Genomic DNA, 20,494 nt, shown 5'->3' on the forward strand with positions numbered 1-20,494 from the left:
TTTGTGTTTTTTTTCCCTACCCCTTGTCCTTTATAGACATTTTTATCCCCTACCCCTTGTCCTTGTTTTTTTCCCCTACCCCTTGTCCCTTATAGACATTTTTATCCCCTACCCCTTGTCCTTGTTTTTTTCCCCTACCCCTTGTCCTTTATTGCATTTTTAATATGCTATTCAGCTGCTTTGGTATAAAAATGATGCTCGGTTCCCTTCAAGGCTCTGTACTCTACACACACCTCAGCGCATTCTCTCCAGTAGGTGGAGTCTAAAGGTGGACACACACGATACAATAAAATGATCCGATTTTACGGCAATTCGATAAAAACTATCGTATCTCCCGAAAAAAACTAACGTTTTTTCATTCGACTGAAAAATCTGATCGGATTTCCCGTTTTCTTCGATTTTTATCGATCCAGAATGCCAGATATTTTTCTTCAATCTTTCTAAAGATTGTATAGTGTGTGTTTTTGAAATGTTACAATCAGTCAGAAAAATTGATTGCAATTCTTAAATTGAAGAAATTTTAAAAATTGTGTGGTGTGTGGCTACCTTAACAAGGAAGACTCACTTTTAACTGTGCACTGGCTACTCACAGGATAACTGTTCACCCAGGCACCGCTGCATAAAGGAAGAAAACCACACAGGTTGAGAGCAGAGACCCAAACAGCAGTACCGGTAAATCTCAGCTCTCACACTAAAGCATGGTGGCAGTAAAGCCCAGAACAGCCGCATAGTGCAGTTGCAGGTCCCCAGTAACTGCTCTGCCTGCTCTGAATCCCCAGCTGAGCTTGTTCGTATCTCCCAAAAATCATAAGTCGGGTGAGCTTCACTTAGTAAATTAGGGCTTTTGTGTCCGTAGGACCAACTTGCTTATTCTTAAAACCTCTTACGGAGAAATTCCCTTTCTAATGCGGTCTGTTATCAAAAACTTTTTATACAAATGCCAAAGAATAAAGTATTACATAACCATGCCTGAACAAAAAACTGTATTGGAAGGGTCAACTGTACTCTTCAAAAAACCTTTCACACAAAAAACGATGGACAGATGCAGGGAATTTGTTGGATGTATGTGAAGCACTATAGATAGTTCATGTTTGACACAAACAACAAAGTTATAGAGCAGTTTAAAAAAACAAATGATTTTGTGTATTTTCTTTTACAAAGATGTTTCCTTTGCAAATCTGAATGCAACTCAGCAAAGCTCCAACCCTTCTGCTAAGAGGCTGACCCAGCACCATATACCAAGGTGATCTGTTGGCCTTGTATAGTCAGTGTGGCCTTCAAGCATCTGTTCCAGTTAATCTTAATTTTATTTCAGAATTAAAACCCAAACACACAAAAAAACAGCTAACAGCTTAGCAATTAGAGAGCTTAGATGTTACTGCTTTGTGTAATTGGTGTTTTTGCAGCTAACAATCCTGTCTTGAAAATGAAATCACATGACCAGAGGCACTGAATTCAGGAGGTCCGCTTCAGGTGCTGTGGCTCGGACTGCAGTTTGAATTGCATCATCCTACTATTTAGACTGCAAGGGGCAGGAAAACACAGAATCTCTCTGACAGGACTGAAGTCTACAGCAATGACAATCTGAGGCAGCCTGTACCTGGGCTCTTGACTAGACTTTTTAAAAGTCAGTTACTTGACACTAATTAAGAAGCTTATTCACAACCAAAGACAAGCTTTGCAAGAACCAACCCATACCTAGCAATAGATTTGTCCATGGAATTAAGCTTTAAAAAAATGCACAAAACTTGTTTTTACTGACACTGCTTCCAGGTTGGAGAGATTTTCTTCACTTCCTGTTCCTAATGGCTTTATAGAAATTGAGGGATATCTTCCCAGAGCAGACACAGACTGCCGTGAGGACTTGACAGGTTGCGAATGATGTAGTGCATTTTGTGAAGCTTATCTATGATCACCAGAAATGTTCCTCTAAATATGGTTACACATCATATATACTGTAGTTTTAATAGTAGAACTGTGCCTACTGTTAGAATGTGTGTGAGCAGAGTTGTAATATGAGACACGTTGTTTTCCTTTAGTTCCACATGGAAGTGTGTTTTATGGATTTCATTTTTCTCTCACCACTTCCAATAGAAGATTATCAGATTACTTTGAATGATGATTTTTCTTCAATGTGACGCATGTCCTCCCGTTCACCTTCTTATATGGTCACATAATATATCTGTGCTAAATGTCAGTTTATTTGTTCTTGTGTTGTGTAGCAGTACCAGTAATATTGGTACTTCTTTGCTCTTGCCAATTTTGTATCAAATATAACCTACGATACCAATTTTCAATTAATAACTACTATGAAAGTTTTAATTGGATGCGACACTAACTAAGATTTGTAATTTTATTATTACTATATAGCAGAGGAAGTAAGTGAAAATCAGCCCCCCAACCCAGGCCTGCGAGGTCCCTCGGTGTCCTCTGGGTCACCTCTGCGGTCCCACTAGCGGTACGGTTAAGTGTGCAACTGAGTATGCGTGACCCATCCGCGCATCTGGCTCGATCGTGCTTGATGTGCAGGGAGTTTACAGCGACAGGCGCGTGAGTGAGCTGGGTGCATGGATGGTCCGCACATTCACAGTTGCGCACAACTTTGACCAAAGGCATTCACCTAACTGAGCCACCAGCGGGATCACTAAGAAGACCTAGAGGACGCTAAGGGACCTCGTGGGCTAGGGGGGGGGGGGGGGGATTTTAATTTTCTTCCTCTGCTCGGAGTCCCTTTAAGTTATCAGGTGCAGATGTTTTAAATTGTTCAATTGCCACTCAAGTAAGTTGACCATCTCTTAGGAAGAGCCTTCAAATTCTTATAGGTAATAGGACAAAACCGAGGTGCCAGGAAGAATAAAATACAGTTTAAAAATGGGAGGTAGTGGTGGACTTACCTCCCACATTGAAGACTCGATTTGTCCAATTCAGGCAAAATTTTATTGTATACTTTACAAACCAGTGTGACACGTTTTACAAGTATTTCACCCGCATCTTCCGGCAATTAACAGGAGTAACTTGACTTTGAGCTCTTAGCAGGCATGGGCGCTTCTGTGACGTGCCCATGCCTACTAATTGTTCTTAATCAAATGCAAAATATGGGTGAAATACCTGCGAAACGCATCACATGGTTTTGGATTATGTAAAATGTTTGCCTAAACAGAAACCCCAAAGTGGTGCCTAACCTTAACCCCTAACCCTTAAAACCTAACCCTTCAAACCAAACCCTTAACCCAATACCCCACCTATCCATACAGCTAAATAGTGGGTGCTGGGGCCACACGCTATGTGAACTACGGCTACAAATAGATGGCGAATTTGCTCCCAGCTCTCGGATGACAGTGCAGGGCAGAGGCTGTATAGACATCATGTCACTAGCCTCTAGGCCAGCATTGCATTCTGTTGCTATGGAGGGAGAAAGCAGGCAGATAGTGAGGCACCAAGTGGGCAGGGTGAGTGGGAGAACAATGGCTTTAGCCAGCACAGGGCCAGTCTGTTCATTAGCTTAGGCACCGAGGGGTCGGGCCCGGCACACACACACTGGATTCTCGGCAGAGGCAGCCACAACAGACTCCTCCAGCTAAAGACTAGCTAAAACTTGTGTTGCTGCTAACATCTGCAGGACAAACCAATTAAAAAGAAATGGAATAAAATTACAAATGTTATTCCAACTGAATGTTTGGTGGGATTTTCCTTTACCATTTCCTCCAATACTTATCCTCCCCCCCCCCCCCCCCCCCCAAAAAAAAACCCTTATGTTTACGTTGGGACTTCATCCAAAAGCTGAAGACAATATGCAAGGATAAGTGGGCCAATACCTTTATTGCTTTGAACTTGCTGACATCATTATTTGCGAAGTGCTTCAGGACATGCCGGGCAGAAAATCCAAAAGAGCACAAGCCATGCAAGATGGGCCTTTTAAACCCTGTGAAGAGAACACAACTTTAATCTGTGCTATTTTCATGAGTGTAGAAAATAATTATCAATGCGCTCTAAAGGCTGGGACATTTTGTTCTAGTCTATTAACCTAGTTTATTGACTACACTTTAACGTGTTTACAATTATTCCAAGAAAATATGATAGGGGAATTTTGGTTTAAATGGAGTAAAAAAATGTCTGCACTTGGTCATAAACTTTGGCAATAAACGATAAGTAAAAATCTGAATGCTTGGATAACACTGGCCGAAAAGATTGGACAGCCGAATTAGGAAATAAAGGTCTTTCTTCTAATGCAACTTTCACTCACCCTAAAAACATAAAGCTTTAACCTTTACAGGAATCTATAGCTTCTCTTACTATTCAAAATATTCATTCCCTATCTGTTTCTTACTTGTAAAACTGAAATATGCCTTTGAACATTTATGCACTGCGCTTTATGTATAAAGACCACAACATGCATGCATAATGAACAGAACATTACACAGCCCCGGTAACATTTTTCCATTTGAATTAGGCATAGTAAAATTATAAGACAAGCAAGACATATTGGGCTTCATTCACCAAGCAAACTCATTTACACTCTTTATTTTACATTAGAAACAGTTTAAATGGGTGGTCTTACAGCAAAAAAATAATAATGCCCATTACCTATATGAAGCATATAATAATGGGCAAGTAAGCAGACAGCGAATAGGCAGATACCAATGCCACACACATTAATTTTATTGTGAACTCCTGCCTTACTATATATATTATGCATATGCAGAAAAACTGCACTGGGAATTTTGGGGGCTGGGCAATAGTAGTATATTGGTACCATTCTACTATTTACGGTGGAAATATTCATTAGTAAAATATAGGTAAATTTTACAGATAAAACCTAAACCTGCTCACACAGAACCCTTTCCCCTTCACTGCCTGAACCTAAGCACCCTCTCTGATGCCTAACCTTAAAGGAATACTATCGATGTATGCATTTATTTTTAAATGCTGTATGTTGTAGCACACATTAGGACAAGTACTAGGAGCAATTTGATTCCTCACACAGCTGTTCCTCTCAGCTGTAAAATCCTCCGTCAGTTTTGGCGTCAGTGTTGGATACAAAATGTATCTAATACTGACTGCTCCCAGAGGGCTAGACCATGTCTCTGCAAAGGGGAGATGCTATCAACTCCTCAGTTTATAGTTTAATTATCACCTTGCTGAAAGAATCTTGTTGATATGGTGGTAAGGGGTTAAAGATTCTAGCAATGTGTGTTTATTATCTTTGCTTCTCTTTACTGATAAAGATACTAATAATGCTAATTGTAGACAGTGGTCTGCCCCTCTCAGCAGCTTGTAAAGTGGATGCAGTCTGGAGTGAATCGCCTCAAGCAGGCAGCCAGTCTGAGTGTAAACACAGACTCCTGGTATAGCTAGTTATATTCCAGCAATATTACAGCTCATTTAGTTACCTGTTACCACCTCAGATCAGCCTATTTCTCCTCATGTCTGCTGCATGCTGTGAGTAACACAGTGAAATATATTTGTGAGCTGTGTGACAGAGTAACCAAGCAGCTCAGGGTGACCCAAACTACTATGAGCTGTGTGAGAAATGAATTTTTAAGCAGGGATAGTGAGAGAGAGACCTGGGTGAATAAATAAAGTGCCCCTAGCACTAGTGGTAATGTGTACACTAATATAGAGTATTAAAAAAAAAAGTCGTTTCAATCGAAAGTACTCCTTTAAGCCACCACCCACCAACACAAACACCGAACCTTAAACCCCCGCATCCCGATGCCTAACCTTAAGCCACCCCCACACATCTAACCTTAACCCCCCCCCCCTTCTAATGCCCAACCTTAACTGCCTCTCCTCATCCTTAATTTTCAGCAAATGCTCTGGCACCTGCTAAATTTCCATGTGTGGCACAAATTCCAATGGGCACCTATGGCAGTGCCCAAACTTCTGTGTTGCTGCCTGCACCCTAATTAGTAAAATATAGGTACATTTTACCGATAAAACCTACAAAAAAACAGAGATTTTGGTTGCAATTAGCACCAAACGGAGCTGAACGGAGTGAGTACAGGCTTTTTAATCATTTATTTTATGATAGAACTCCTATAACAGGAGTCCAGCACAAAGTACAGAATGGACTTTTCTCAGTTCAGCTTTTGTGTACATCGTTAACAGGTGCGACACTTTGATTGAACTAAAGACAAAAAGCCTGTACTCACTCCGTTCAGCATTTATCTACCTGACAGCAGTTGCTAAGAGGTTTTTTGTAGTAGAGGAGTCCCAGTCCCAGTTTTTATGCAGAGCTCCCGTTTTAGTGCAGATTTTAACTCTTCCGCTTATAATGTATAATATAATATATTTAGTTCCTGTTTTTGAGCAGAAGTGAGCAGACAGTCCTAGTTTTATAGACCCTGCTTTTAAGCAGTGTTTAGTGTCCACTACAATATGGTGGAGTACAGAGGGTTAACTTTATTTTTCAATGTGACATTTTGATTTAGTAAGACTTAACCTACATAAACTTATTTAGCCCCTTATGTTGACATAAGCTGTAATTAAAATGGGCTCCTTGTCTCTGTGTGCTCTTAGTAATTATAGAAGCATTGTACCACTGAGCAGCAATTTCCTGATAATGGATTCAGTTTTTCCTGCTTCTCTTAGACTCTCAAACACCTATTGGATATCAGAGTGCTGTCTCATTAATTATTATTTAGTATTTTTATGGCGCCAACATTTTCTGCAACGCTTTTCACAGTTTACAGTCATGTCACTAACGTTCCCTTACAGGAGCTCACAATCTAATCTCTACCATAGTCATAGTCTATTGTTGTCATATTGTTGTCTAGAGACAATTTTAGATGGAAGCCAATTAATTTATCTGTATTTTTTAACTACACAGTACATAAATAAAATTCTACATCCAATTACAATTCAGTCAAACAAGCAGATGATGCAATAAGCAAACTGCAGATCATCACTTGAGATATTTAATAACTTTCAGCACCAAGCTATCACTGAAGATTCCGGTAAAGCATTATATTAGATGTATGGCTAATATTCTATCACCTACAGCATCCGGCTATAGTCAGAAATTATTTATTTTATGATAGAACTCCTATAACAGGAGTCCAGCACAAAGTACAGAATGGACTTTTCTCAGTTCCTCTGTTGCAGTGGTCAATGCTCTGTTGCACACATTTTTGCAGACAGTTGATGCAATGCATTCATCAGTATAAATGTCACTGTAACTGCACCAAGCAAAGGGGGGCAGCGGAGGAACAGAGTGGGGCAGAGGTAGTACAAAGGGTTCACTGAGGATGTAGGTAGCACAAAGGTGAATGAAAAGAGGATCAAAAGTGGTCACGGGTGGCACAAAGGGTGCAGGGGCGGGGGGGGGGGGGGCATTGGAGACACAGAGAGGAGCAATGGAGGCACAAATAGGGACAGAGAGGCTCATTAGGGGTCACAGTGGGTACCAAGGATGTAGGGGGGACTGAAATGGCATAAAAAGTCCTGTCTGAGAAGTCTGTTATCCTGTACTGTATCCTAGGTACTTAGGTTATTTAACCTCCTTAGCGGTAACCCCGTGTGTGACACGGGGTAAGCCGCCGGAGGGTGCCGCTCAGGCCCTGCTGGGCCGATTTACTTAATTTTTTTTTGCTGGACGCAGCTAGCACTTTGCTAGCTGCGCCAGCACCCCGATCGCCGCCGCCGCGCGCCCGATCGCCGCTATCCGGTGCGGCGCGCGGCCCCCCCCCCCCCCAGACCCCGAGCGCTGCCTGGCCAATCAGTGCCAGGCAGCGCCGAGGGGTGGATCGGGTCTCCCAATGACGTCCCGACGTCGCTGACGTCGGTGACGTCATCCCGCCCCGTCGCCATGGCGACGGGGGAAGCCCTCCAGGAAATCCCGTTCTTCGAACGGGATTTCCTGATCGCCTATCGCCGGAGGCGATCGGCGGGGCTGGGGGGATGCCGCTGAGCAGCGGCTATCATGTAGCGAGCCCTCGGCTCTCTACATGATAAAAAAAAAAAATTTAAAAAAAACTGTTGCGCTTCCCCCTGGCGGTATTTTTCATACCGCCAAGGGGGTTAAAGAGGAACTGTAACCAAGGATAGAACATCATCCCAATCAGTAGCTGATATTCCTTCCCCAATGAGAAATCTTTATCTTTTCTCAAATAGATCATCAGGAGGGTCTGTATGGCTAATATTTTAGTGAAACCCCTCCCACAGTGTGATGTGATATGACCATGGTCCTGACAGTTTCCGGTCTGTGAGCCTTATTGCATTGTGGGAAATAACAGCTGTTTTCAACTGCCAATCAACGAGCATCTCCCTCTGTGCATATGTAAATCTATAAAAAACAAACAACCTTTTAACCTATCGCATTGTTACGGGGTGTGCTTTACAAATAATGGCAGTTGGTGGTTGCTTTTTTCATGTCTGCCAGTAGTAAAGATGATTATGCACAGGCTGATTGTGGATCAAACGATATGAACAAATTACATGGCAAATATCAATAATTTCTTGAGCTCTTATTTTTTTACGTCTTATTTTGCAGTGTATTGATTTTTTCCCTCCCTTTTCGCTAACGTTCCTCTTTAATGTTATTTAAGTCTACAGTACAGTATCTAAAAGGTTTATTATTTTAATGCACAGAGGAAGAAAAATACCTACTCAGGTTATGAAATATCCCAGTGTTGGACTAGGAGCTAGAAAAGCTGACGAAATCCACTTGTGGGCCAAGCAGCAATATCAGGTGTTGCTGCTCACAGTGAAGACTTGGTGCAGGGTTCTATTGGGAGTGATAACACAGGACTGCTGCTGCTTAGCCAGCAGATGGATTTCCTCAGTTTTTCCACCTCCCAGTCCGACAAATATCCACACTCCCTATCTCGTTTATTAACCGAGGACTACCTGTAACTGGACACAAGCCGTGCTAGGCTGCTAGTTTTCTGTAAGATCGGCGTCAGAATGTAGATTTAACTGAATGCAAGAGTTCACTTCCAAATTAACTGCAGGAAAATAAAATGACACCTTTCTACTTGCTGTTTAACCTGAGATAGTAGTTCCACCTCTGGAACTATAGTAGGTGTAGCGAAGCACGTAAATTTCCATCTTTGGAGACAGGGCTATTGATTTACCTCCAAGAGCAGCAAAGCTGGGGTCAATGTGCAAGGGATTCCAGTCTCCACTGAGACGGTACAGAGCAGCCTGTGGGAAGAGAGAGCAGGAAAATCAATCTTCATGTGTTATGTCTGATTAAATCAGAGAAGCATTGCAGTCTCTGTCAGACCAATGTTGTCATACACACACTCCTTAATTAAAAACAATTAATTCATCTTCATTAAAACGAAATATGAAGTGCTAATCATACACTATTTGGCAGGGGTCAAGAAATCTCTGTGTAGGTTAATCAGTATTACAACCCAGGATAACCCGACAGGATATCTACACACAAGTCTCTGTTTAAGCAAGACATCTGTGTGTGAATACTCAGATGGAAGTTGCTATTCTTGCAATTCACAATGTACAGTAGTCTTTAAAACACATACATAAAATAAAGGCACCTGGAAAAAAGGGCACGGGATTGCCGCTAATAGAATATTGTTTAATTTAGCGACATCCTACTGCTGGATTCTGATAGTCAAATATCAGTAATGTTTAGCAACAGTTCACTATAGCTAAACCTAACACAAAACTCCTTTCCCTCTACTGATGCCTAACCCTAACCCCCCTGGTGGTGCCTAAATCTATGAACCTCCTGGTGGTGCCTAACCCTACGCCCCCCCCCGAACGGTGCCTAACCCCAAGACCCCCCCCCCCCCCCCCAGTGGTGCTTAACCCCAAGATGACCCCTGGTGGTGCCTAACCCCAAGACCCCTCCCCTGGTGCCTAACCCTAAGACACTCCACCACCGTGGTCCCTAATCCTAACCCCCACCCCGGTGGCGCCTAACCCCCCCCCCCCCCCCCGCTAAACCTTAACTTCCCCTCTGCCGCAAAGCCACGTTATGTGGCAAAGAAGGTAAATTTCAGTGCCCAATTACCGGCATGCAAGGTAAATTTCGGCACTTAGTGGCGCCCGTTCGAATCGTGGGCACTGGAGGCTTGCAAAAATTCATATATTCTGCAAACCCCCAGCACCCGTGATTCTATCTGGCACCTCCAGATGCCGAAATTTACCTTGCTTGCTGGTGATCGGGCGTCAAAATTTACCTTCTGTGCTGCAGTAAAAAAAGCCATGATTTACGGCAAGGAAGGTCAATTTCGGCACCCCAAATGTAGGGATTGTGAAGTAAAATAGCTTCTATTTGACTGTCATGGAGCGACTGTAATTCAGGAATCAAAAAGAGGTCTGCTCCTATCTGTGGCTTCTTAAATGAGCTTTAACTTTGCAAAAAAAAATATTCTTAAAAGTAAACCTCACCTCAACAAATCAAAAGTTAAAACAGTCAGGAAGCATTATTGCTTGAAGCATAAATAAGGTAAAGGATTACAAATGAAAGCACATTTTTGCTCTTGTGCTACTCTTCTCAATAGTTCACATAACAAACGTGTCATGTGATAAACCTCAACAACCAAATATTACCTTTGGAGTAGGTGAAAAATGATTTGACTAGCTGCTGCCTATAACTGCAGTTTGTAGTAAGGTAATGTAGAGTAATGTGTGAAAACAAAATTAAAGGACCACTATCAGGAAAAAATGTAAAATGAAATATGTATATACAGTGGTTTTCAAAAGTATTCGCCCCCTTGAAGTTTTCCACATTTTGTCACATTACTACCACAAACATGAATCAATTTTATTGGAATTCCACTTGTTAGACCAATACAAAGTGGTGTACACGTGAGAAGTGGAACGAAAATCATACATGATTCCAAACATTTTTTACAAATAAATAACTGCAAAGTGGGGTGTGCGTAATTATTCAGCTCTTTGGTCTGAGTGCAGTCAGTTGCCCATAGACATAGCCTGATGAGTGCTAATGACTAAATCAGAAACGTTTATTTTGCCAAGCATGACTGGGTCCTGCCTGGAATTGGGTTTGGCACAGTACATACGCAGCTCGAAAAAACATAGTTACAAAAGATAGGTTTAAGTATGCAGTTAACAGAGCTAGAAAGGAGAAACAGAAACAAAAACAGTATACAACACAAATCAAAAATGACAGTATGCATAAAAAGTGCACAAAAGTACACCAAAATCTGCATTGGGGAGATCGAACAGTTAGTCTGGAGAGCAGGTTGACTGGGGGGGGGGGGGGCAGTATGTGAAGGGAGTTCAGGAGGCTGACGGCTGAGGGAAAAAAAGAGTTTCTGTGTCTGGTGGTTCGGGTTGGGATGGCCCGTAGCCTCCGGCCTAGTGGAAGTGAGCTGAAGAAGCAATGACCTGGGTGAGAGGGGTCGCTGGCAATCTTCAGTGCCCTAGTGCGCATTCTTGAGCTGTATAGGAGGGCCAGTGAGGGTAGGGGCATACCAATGATCTTTTCCGCCGACCTGATGACCCTCTGTAGTTTATTCCTGTCATCAGTGGTGGCTCCAGCATACCAGACCAAGATGGAAGAGCAGAGGATCGACTCGGTGGTGGCGGAGTAGAAGCATGTAAGGATCTCTTGGGTCATGCCGAACTTCTTTAGTTGCCGGAGGAAAAAGAGCCTCTGCTGGGCTTTCCGCTGGATGGCTATGATGTTGGGTCGCCAGCTGAGCCCACTGGAAATGGTGGTGCCCAGAAGGCGGGTGCACGGTACTCTGGCCACCTCAGTGCCGTCGATGTAAAGTGGAGGTGGGGTGTGGGCAGACTTCCTGAAGTCAATGATCAGTTCGACAGTTTTCGCAGTATTAAGCACTAGCCTATTCTTCTTGCACCAGTGACAGATTCTCTCCACCTGCTGACAGTACTCCTGGACGTTGTCCTTGGTGATGAGGCCGACAATGGTGGTGTCATCAGCGAACTTAATGACCTTAACCGAGTCTGCCGTTGACCTGCAATTATTCGTATAAAGGGAGAACAGCAGAGGAGACAGGACGCAGCCCTGGGGTGCCCCCGTGTTGGTGACCATTTTTTGTGAGTAGATGGTTCCCAGTTTAACGACCTGGGTCCTATTGGAGAGAAAGTCCATGATCCAGTTGCGCAGGGTGGGATGAACCCCCAGTATGGCAAGGTCTTCCAGGAAAATGCGTGGGCAGATGGTATTGAAGGCAGAGCTAAAATCCAGCAGTAATATTCTGGCATATGTGTTTGGTCTGTCCAGGTGGTCATAGATGTGCTCCAGTCCGATATTTATGGCATCATCAGTGGACCTATTTGCCCTGTAGGCGAATTGGAAGGGGTCTAGCAGGGGCAAAGTGGAGAGCTTAAGGATAGATAGGACCACCTTCTCCAGGGTCTTCATGATAACCGATGTTAGGGCCACGGGTCTAAAGTTGTTAAGGTCAGAGACCCCCTGTTTCTTAGGAATGGGTATGATGGTAGACCTCTTGAAACATGCTGGGACCTTTCCATCCTCCAGAGACTTGGAGAAGATAGCAGAGTGCACCTGTGTCTAATCGAATGTCGGTACAAATACAGCTGCTCTGTGATGGCCTCAGAGGTTGTCTAAGAGAATATTGGGAGCAACAACACCATGAAGTCCAAAGAACACACAAGACAGGTCAGGGATCAAGTTATTGAGAAATTTAAAGCAGGCTTAGGCTACAAAAAGATTTCCAAAGCCTTGAACATCTCACGGAGCACTGTTTAAGTGATCATTCAGAAATGGAAGGAGTATGGCACAACTGTAAACCTACCAAGACAAGGCCGTCCACCTAAACTCACAGGCCGAACAAGGAGAGCGCTGATCAGAAATGCAGTCAAGAGGCCCATGGTGACTCTGGACGAGCTGCAGAAATCTACAGCTCAAGTGGGGGAATCTGTCCATAGGACAACTATTAGTTGTGCACTGCACAAAGTTGGCCTTTAAGGAAGAGTGGCAAGAAGAACGCCATTGTTAACAGAAAAGCATAAGAAGTCCCGTTTGCAGTTTGCCACAAGCCATGTTGGAGACACAGCAAACATGTGGAAAAAGTTGCTCTGGTCAGATGAGACCAAAATGGAACATTTTGGCCAAAATGCAAAACGCTATGTGTGGAGGAAAACTAACACTGCACATCACTCTGAACACACCATCCCCACTGTCAAATATGGTGGTGGCAGCATCATGCGCTGGGGGTGCTTCTCTTCAGAAGGAAGAGGGGAAGCTGGTCAGAGTTGATGGGAAGATGGATGGAGCCAAATACAGGGTAATCTTGGAAGAAAACCTCTTGGAGTCTGCAAAAGACTTGAGACTGGGGCGGAGGTTCACCTTCCAGCAGGACAACGACCCTAAACATAAAGCCAGTGCAACAATGGAATGGTTTAAAACAAAACAGATCCATGTGTTAGAATGGCCCAGTCAAAGTCCAGATCTAAATCCAATCGAGAATCTGTGGCAAGATCTGAAAACTGCTGTTCACAAACGCTGTCCATCTAATCTGACTGAGCTGGAGCTGTTTTGCAAAGAAGAATGGGCAAGGATTTAAAGGGACTCCGAGCAGTGCAGAAACTATGGAAAGATGCATATCATTTTAAAGCTCTCTTTCTCCTCTTTCCAATGATATATAAACCGCCACCCTACGTCTTTTAGTTTTCGCTATTTTCGCGATTGAAATTGCCGCGGCCGCGATTTCGATCGCGAAAATAGAGAAAACTAAAAGGTGTAGGGCAACGATTTAGGTGTCGTCAGAAAGATGAGAAAGAGAGATTTAAAATGATATCCATCAAGCCATAGTTATATTGTATTACACAGGACGACACTTTCCCCAGTGTCAGCAGCTCCATTCTGCTGAATGCAGCTGCTGACTTTGACAAAAAGTCGCCCTGTGTAATACAATATAACTATGGAAAGATGGATATCATTTTGTGCATCTTTCCATAGTTTCTGCACTGCTCGGAGTCCCTTTAAGTCTCTAGATGTGCAAAGCTGGTAGAGACATACCCTAAAAGACTGGCAGCTGTAATTGCAGCAAAAGGTGGTTCTACAAAGTATTGACTCATGGGGCTGAATAATTACGCACACCCCACTTTGCAGTTATTTAAAAAAAAAAATGTTTGGAATGATGTATGATTTTCGTTCCACTTCTCACGTGTATACCACTTTGTATTGGTCACGTGGAATTCCAATAAAATTGATTTATGTTTGTGGCAGTAATATGACAAAATGTGGAAAACTTCAAGGGGGCCGAATACTTTTGCAAACCACTGTATATAAAATGTACATTTGATCTAGAATAATATGTACTATAAATGTCTTTTTTTCCTATGTTGCTGTCGTTTGCAGTTCGCAGTAAAAATGGAAAGACTAGACAGATTTTGGACTAGTCCTTCTCCTCAGAGGATTCTCAGGGTCTTCTTTATTTACAAAAATACTTACTGAATGGCAGTTGTTCAGTCCAACTGCCAAAACAGTAGGCCAACGAGCAGGGTGGCTGGATAGTATATTTGTATAGCTCCTTTACAGATAGAGATTTTGTAAAGAATAAAGAAAAATGCTGAGAACCCCCATGAGGAGATGCAATAGTCAGATTTTTACTGCTTACTGTCCAAACATTTTTAGGTCAAGGGCCATATCACTGTTCTTGAAACCTCTAGTGGGCCGAACTAGCAAAGTACAACACAATTTTTGCTGATTGCTGTTAGGTACACTATGTCTGCGACATTTTGTCAAATAGTGTGCAGCTAGCACAGTGGCAGCTGCTAATCAGTGGCTGTTACAGCTGCTGCTACTGCTACAGTGGTGGCAGATAACCTACAGGTGAGCAAAGGGGGAGGCAGAAAGGCAACATAAGGTGGCCCCTGCATGCGACAATGCAGCTACAGCATGTGGGCCTCATGGAATTACCAACTGTAGAGAGCTTTGGGGGCAACCAGAAAAGGCTTGGTGAGCAGCTTTTGGCCCCAGGCTGGACTTTGGATATGCCCGGCTTACTGTAAGCAACAGAAACAGGCTTCACTTCACTTCAGGCTCAGGGATGTAGATATGTGCACTGTTTACTTACCGCCACGGTTCACGATCGCTACGTGCCTCCCGTTCCTATTTGTCGCAATCCTGCCCCACCATGATCGGGGAATGGAAAACAGCTGTTTCCAACCCTGATTACCGTGCCTGTAATGATTTAGAGTTTCCGGGAGGAGGCTCTGATTTAAAAAAAAATCCCACGGAAACACAGTGTATACACTTGGTTCTGTGTTCTATTTAGAAAACGGAAGTTAGTGTAGCACCATCTTGTGGCAAAAAAGTAAAAATATATCCAATACACTTTCCCATACAAAAAATGTAGTAAAGTGTTGTACCGTGTTAACCATGAGTAAAAGCAAGAAGTTTTGAATCAGGAATATGATACCATTTATTGGCTAACTTAGAGATGGATAAACAGTGAGCTTTCGACTTATAAAAAGCCTTCGTCAGACTGGTTCCTGACCAAAACTGAAAAACACAGCTTATATACACTGACATACAGAGGAGAAACATTCTTTAGCAAACATAAATGTAATTAGATGCCTTAACTGTTACTGAGGAGGCTTTCCCAGGCATCCTGGCTAAATTGATAAGATCAATAGAATCCTCAACATGACATAAAGCAGACTCTGGTGATGGGGAGACATCCTAAATTCCGAGTTCAAATGGTAACTGGCCTGGTTACATGCACCATTAATTCTAAGCTTAAGAGAATTGTGGCATTTAAAGCCAGCACATGAAAGCAAATAAAATGAATAGTGACAGTGAATTCCATGTTACACAGCATATGGCACAAAAATGAATGAAAAGATAGAAAAATTAAAATTAAAAGAATTGTGGCATTTAAAACCCATCGTACCAGCACAAGAAGTTAGAGTCCTTGTTTAAACCATCTTCTACAGTTTTGAACCAATGTATAAACTTTGTTTCTTGTGTTAGTCTCATGTTTCCCGATTTGAAGCCACCCATTAATACAGTGACGCGAAAATCGCTTAAACTGTGTCCAGGTATTCAAAAGTGTGTTGGTATTGGGAGATCAGTATATTTTGTAATATCCTTTTTCCTGCTGTTAATAGTGGATCTGTGGTGTGTCATGCGATCACGCAGTGGTTGACTTGTTTCTCCCACATAAATTCCTTTGGGGCATTTTGCACACATGATCAGGTATACCACATTAGATGAGTCGCAGGAAAAGGTGCCTTGTACTTTGTATTCCTGTTATGTTCCTGGTATTAGTATCCTGTCAGTGGAATGGATGTGTTCACAGGTCCCACACTTTTTCCCTCGGCAGGGGAATGTTCCATTCTGTTCTTGCCTATTTAAGGCACTCCTCACTATCATCTGCTTAAGATTGGGTGGCTGTCAGAACGCTAGGAGGGGAGGTTCAGGGAATATCTTTTTCAGTCTCTGATCCTTGTGTAGAACAGGATGAAGTTCTTTCTTAAAGATTTCCAGGCGTGGGTTGTAGGCGACTACCAGTGGGACACGGCTCTCTTCCTGGTTCTGCTTGTACTCCAGGAGCTGAGTCCTAGGGATGTTGTTAGCTTTCTTGATTTGGCCTAGTTTGTCCCGCAAAAAATAACCTATAGATCATTTAATGTGATACGTAGCGATAAAGTTATTGGCAAATGAATGGGAGGAGCGTGATGTGAAAATGTCTCTGGTTTTGAAGGGGAAAAATCCTCTGGTCCTGAAGTGGTTAAACGTTGCATATTTTTGTGATTGTGGACCTTTAAATAAAGACTACTGGAGCTAGTATTGGTCTTTATAGTATTCAATGTGAGGAGATTAAGACAAGAGATTGGCTGAGAGAACTTTGATGTTGCAGCTGTAGATGAAGGAGAGGACACAGCAGGTACCACAGTTACAGGCTCTGCTTTTGTAGTCTATTTAAAAATGAATTAAAATACTAATTAACTGAAGATAAAAACTAATGTAAAACCCATTTGAAAGAACATCAGCATAGATCTGTCTTTCAAAATACCTCATACTGTGAAGAACAGTATATGCAGTAATTATATTAAAAGCTGCAATCTGTTGATAGGCAAGCTATGAAATCTTATTTTCTTCATCCAAGTTTTGTAAACAAAGAATAATAACCAAATGCATTTATCTGCAGAGCAACATTTCTATGTACCACTGTTTTTAGAAAAAAACAAAAAAAAAACAACAAACCATAAACACTTAGAAATTTTCCACATTACTAAATAATAGCATAATATAAATAGCGTAAAAGAAAGCAGACTGAACTTAATAACAGGATCCTGCAATGTGAGTTATTTAAACCATAATACATAATTTTAGCTCTCTGTTACATTATACAAAAACTCAGATTTCCACATAAATGCAGTCTCTGTCTGTCCAATGGTTGGTATTTGCATTCAAAATTCGGCATAACGAATTCTGCCAAACACCACACTTCAGCACCATTTTATTACCAAACACACGGACCGGGTCAGTGGGTCAGGGGGTGTTGACTGCTTGCGCTTCAAAGAGCATTTTACCTGACTCCGATATTCCCGCCTTCTGGCGGAGGAAGTCACGTGAAATGTTCCAGTACATGTAGGTAGTGAACCCCCCCTTGACCCGGTCCGCTTGTTTGTACTGAAATCGTACTAATAATGTAATGAAGTGAGCTGTTCGGCAGTATACGGGCAGTCAGAACTAGTTATTTCGAACATGAACACCAACAAAAACCAACACAATGCAAGCAATTTGCCAGGTTAAACAAAGCCTTTTTTGGTATCTAGTAGCCAAGGGACACTATGCTACCATCTTTTTTTTATTATCTATTTATTAGTTCAATAGAAACCCATCAATAGCAGTAGTGACTTTGCGGATAGCATGCCTCGCTGTTGGTTTGGTTCTGCACTTCACATTACAGCATGGGAGAGCCAACAGCATCTGAAAACCACAAATGAATAGTATATTTCCATCCGTTTGTTGAAAAAGGGTGAATCACCACTCAAGACCACTCAATTCATACACAGCAGACCAAGGTTCAACCAACCCAACATATCTAATTCAGGCCTGGACCACAGGAGCTTATAGGCAGAGTTGTCCTGGCACCTTCTACTTTGCCCTCCATGGACCTACAAACTTGCACCAAACCACACCGCAAGCGTACTGGCTGCCCCAGCTGTCACTTCTCCTTTACTTCCCTTGCTAGTCATAGGTAGCTACAGGTGTCCAGAGGTACCCTCAATATTAAACAGAACCAAAACTGAGAGGGAAATGGATGTTTCCTTTTAAAGTGAACCGTAAGCCAGAAAAAAAATGAGTTTTACTCACCTGGGGCTTCTACCAGCCCCCTGCAGCAGTCCTGTGCCCTCACAGCCACTCACTAATTATCTGGTCCCCCGCTGCCAGCTAGCTTCATTTTTGCCGACAGTCCCGTCAGGACTGGCCACGCGTAGCTTTTTCCGCATTCCCGACTGTAATTAGCGCTATTGCGGGCCGCAATGCGTACAAAAATATGCGTTGCCGCATTATGAACGCATAGACATACAGCAACGCGTATTTTTGCGCGCGTTGCGGCCTGCAATAGGCGGAATGCAGAAAAAGTTACGCGTGGCCAGTCCTGACGGGCCTGTCGGCAAAAACGAAACTAGCTGGCAGCGGGGGACCAGAGGATTAGTGAGTGGCTGCGAGGGCACAGGACTGCTGCATGGAGCTGGTAGAAGCCCCAGGTGAGTAAAACTCATTTTTTTTTCTGGCTTAAGTGTCCCTTTAAACAATACCAGTTGCTTGTCAGTCCTGCTGATATCTTTGGCTGCAGCAGTGGCTGAATCACACACCTGAAACAAGCATGCAGCTAATCCAGTCTGACTTCAGTCAGAGCACCTGATCTGCATGCTCGTTGAGGGGCTGTGGCTAAAAGTATTAGAGACAGGATCAGCAGGAGAGTCAGGCAACTGGTATTATTTTAAAAGGAAAAATCCATATCCTTCTCAATTTAGGTTCCCTTTAAGTGGCCCCGAACAAAGGCGGATCTCATCAGTGGAATGCCAACACCCAGGTGAGTAACCTCTCACTTACTCAGCACTCTGCAAAGGGAAGGAGGGAGGCACTCTGGGAGGGGGGTAAGCAGCCTTTCCAGTATGAGGCACCTGTAAGCACGTGCCTACAGTGCCTTATGGTAAATCCGGCTCTGATCTCATTTATTGCGACATTAGCAATAGAGAAAGTACAACATTTCAGAAATCATGGTAAACCTTGGGTGCCGTTTCAAATAAACACCATTTGCCATTCACATATACAGAAACAAAAATGAATCCAAAACATTCCCCTTTTAAGTATCTGGCCTTACTATAAGGGTTCCTTTTGTAGACAACAGCTGTATTCGCTTGTATTTTGTCAAAAACAAAAATGATTGACCATTTCTGAACATTTTGTTTATTAAGAAGGGGGGAAACTGTAGAAACCTCCCCACCCTTTCTCAATGAACACTTAGCCTTTCCTCCAATTAAATCAAGCAACCCACATGGCTTTCAACCCTGGAGGTGCCTTCCTAGGTGCTCATCTCATGAAACACCTTAGGATCAAAAAGGTGGTGAGTTAATAGAATGGGAAGCTCATCAAGCCATGTAAAAGCTACCTTAGAAGGCCAGATTATCCACACCCACACAGGTAAAGGAGTAACAGCATTGCAACCCATCATTACATTTTACAAATTTCAATTTCTTCATCTGCGTTTATTTTTCCATCAGCATTTTTCTTGTTGGTTTAAAGAACTGCTATCCTGTCATTTACTGCAGCAAAATTTATAAAAACATATTGCGCTTAGCCAATACCCTAGGATAGTACAATCAGGGCCGGCCCGCTCATGAGGCGGGGTGAAACATTTGCCTCAGGCGGCATATCTGGGGGGACAGCACCTGCCTGTCCGAGCTGGAGGAGTAGCGGAGGAGTAGCGGGCAGAAATTGGGTATTGGGCCTAGCGGTGGGGAGGGGGGTCTCGCCTTGGTCCCCCGATCTGCGCTCCCCTCCAGCTGAAAATAGTTAAGTTCCAGCGTATAGACAAGAGGCAACGGGTGAGGATCACTCACCTTTTACGCATTCCAGTGAGCCCTCCACGTCACTTCCTGCAACACCACCCATAGTGGTGAGTGATCCCCGCCCGTTGCCTCTTATCTATACGCTAGAACTTAACTATTTTCAGCTGGAGGGGAGCGCAGATCGGGGGACCCAGACGAGGGAGGGGGGTCCAACCCCCCTCCCCACCGCTAGGCCCAATACACCCTTCCTGCCCGCTACCCCTCCAGCTCGGTGCCCCCCACCCACACGGGGGGGGGGGGGGGGGTGGCGATTTTTTTTTTAATTTTGCCTCAGGTGGCAAAAAGTCTAGGGCCGGCCCTGAGTACAATGGTCACCAATAAATATGGAACAAATCATTTAATGGCCTGAATCTCTATTTGGGAAAGACTGCAGCTCTTTAGTAGTCTCTGCACATCATAGAGGCAACACAAACCAGGTAGGAAGATTTCATCATACCAGCAATCATGGGCAATACTATGCTTAGCTTTTGGC

At 43.2% G+C, this 20,494-nt stretch overlaps 1 protein-coding gene across 1 annotated transcript in view; it reads right to left on the bottom strand.

Moving 5' to 3' along the window:
- The window catches only part of HSD17B4 (hydroxysteroid 17-beta dehydrogenase 4), a 396,885-nt gene that overhangs the window by 61,725 nt on the left and 314,666 nt on the right, over positions 1 to 20,494 (bottom strand). The window contains exons 18-19 of the mRNA XM_068247101.1: positions 9,075 to 9,144; positions 3,816 to 3,922 (exon numbers count right to left, since the gene is read on the bottom strand). Of these exons, the coding sequence (XP_068103202.1) occupies positions 3,816 to 3,922; positions 9,075 to 9,144 (177 nt within the window). The remainder of the gene's footprint in view (positions 1 to 3,815; positions 3,923 to 9,074; positions 9,145 to 20,494) is intronic.

This window comes from Hyperolius riggenbachi, chromosome 1 (assembly GCF_040937935.1).
Source record: "Hyperolius riggenbachi isolate aHypRig1 chromosome 1, aHypRig1.pri, whole genome shotgun sequence".
Taxonomy (NCBI): domain Eukaryota; kingdom Metazoa; phylum Chordata; class Amphibia; order Anura; family Hyperoliidae; genus Hyperolius; species Hyperolius riggenbachi.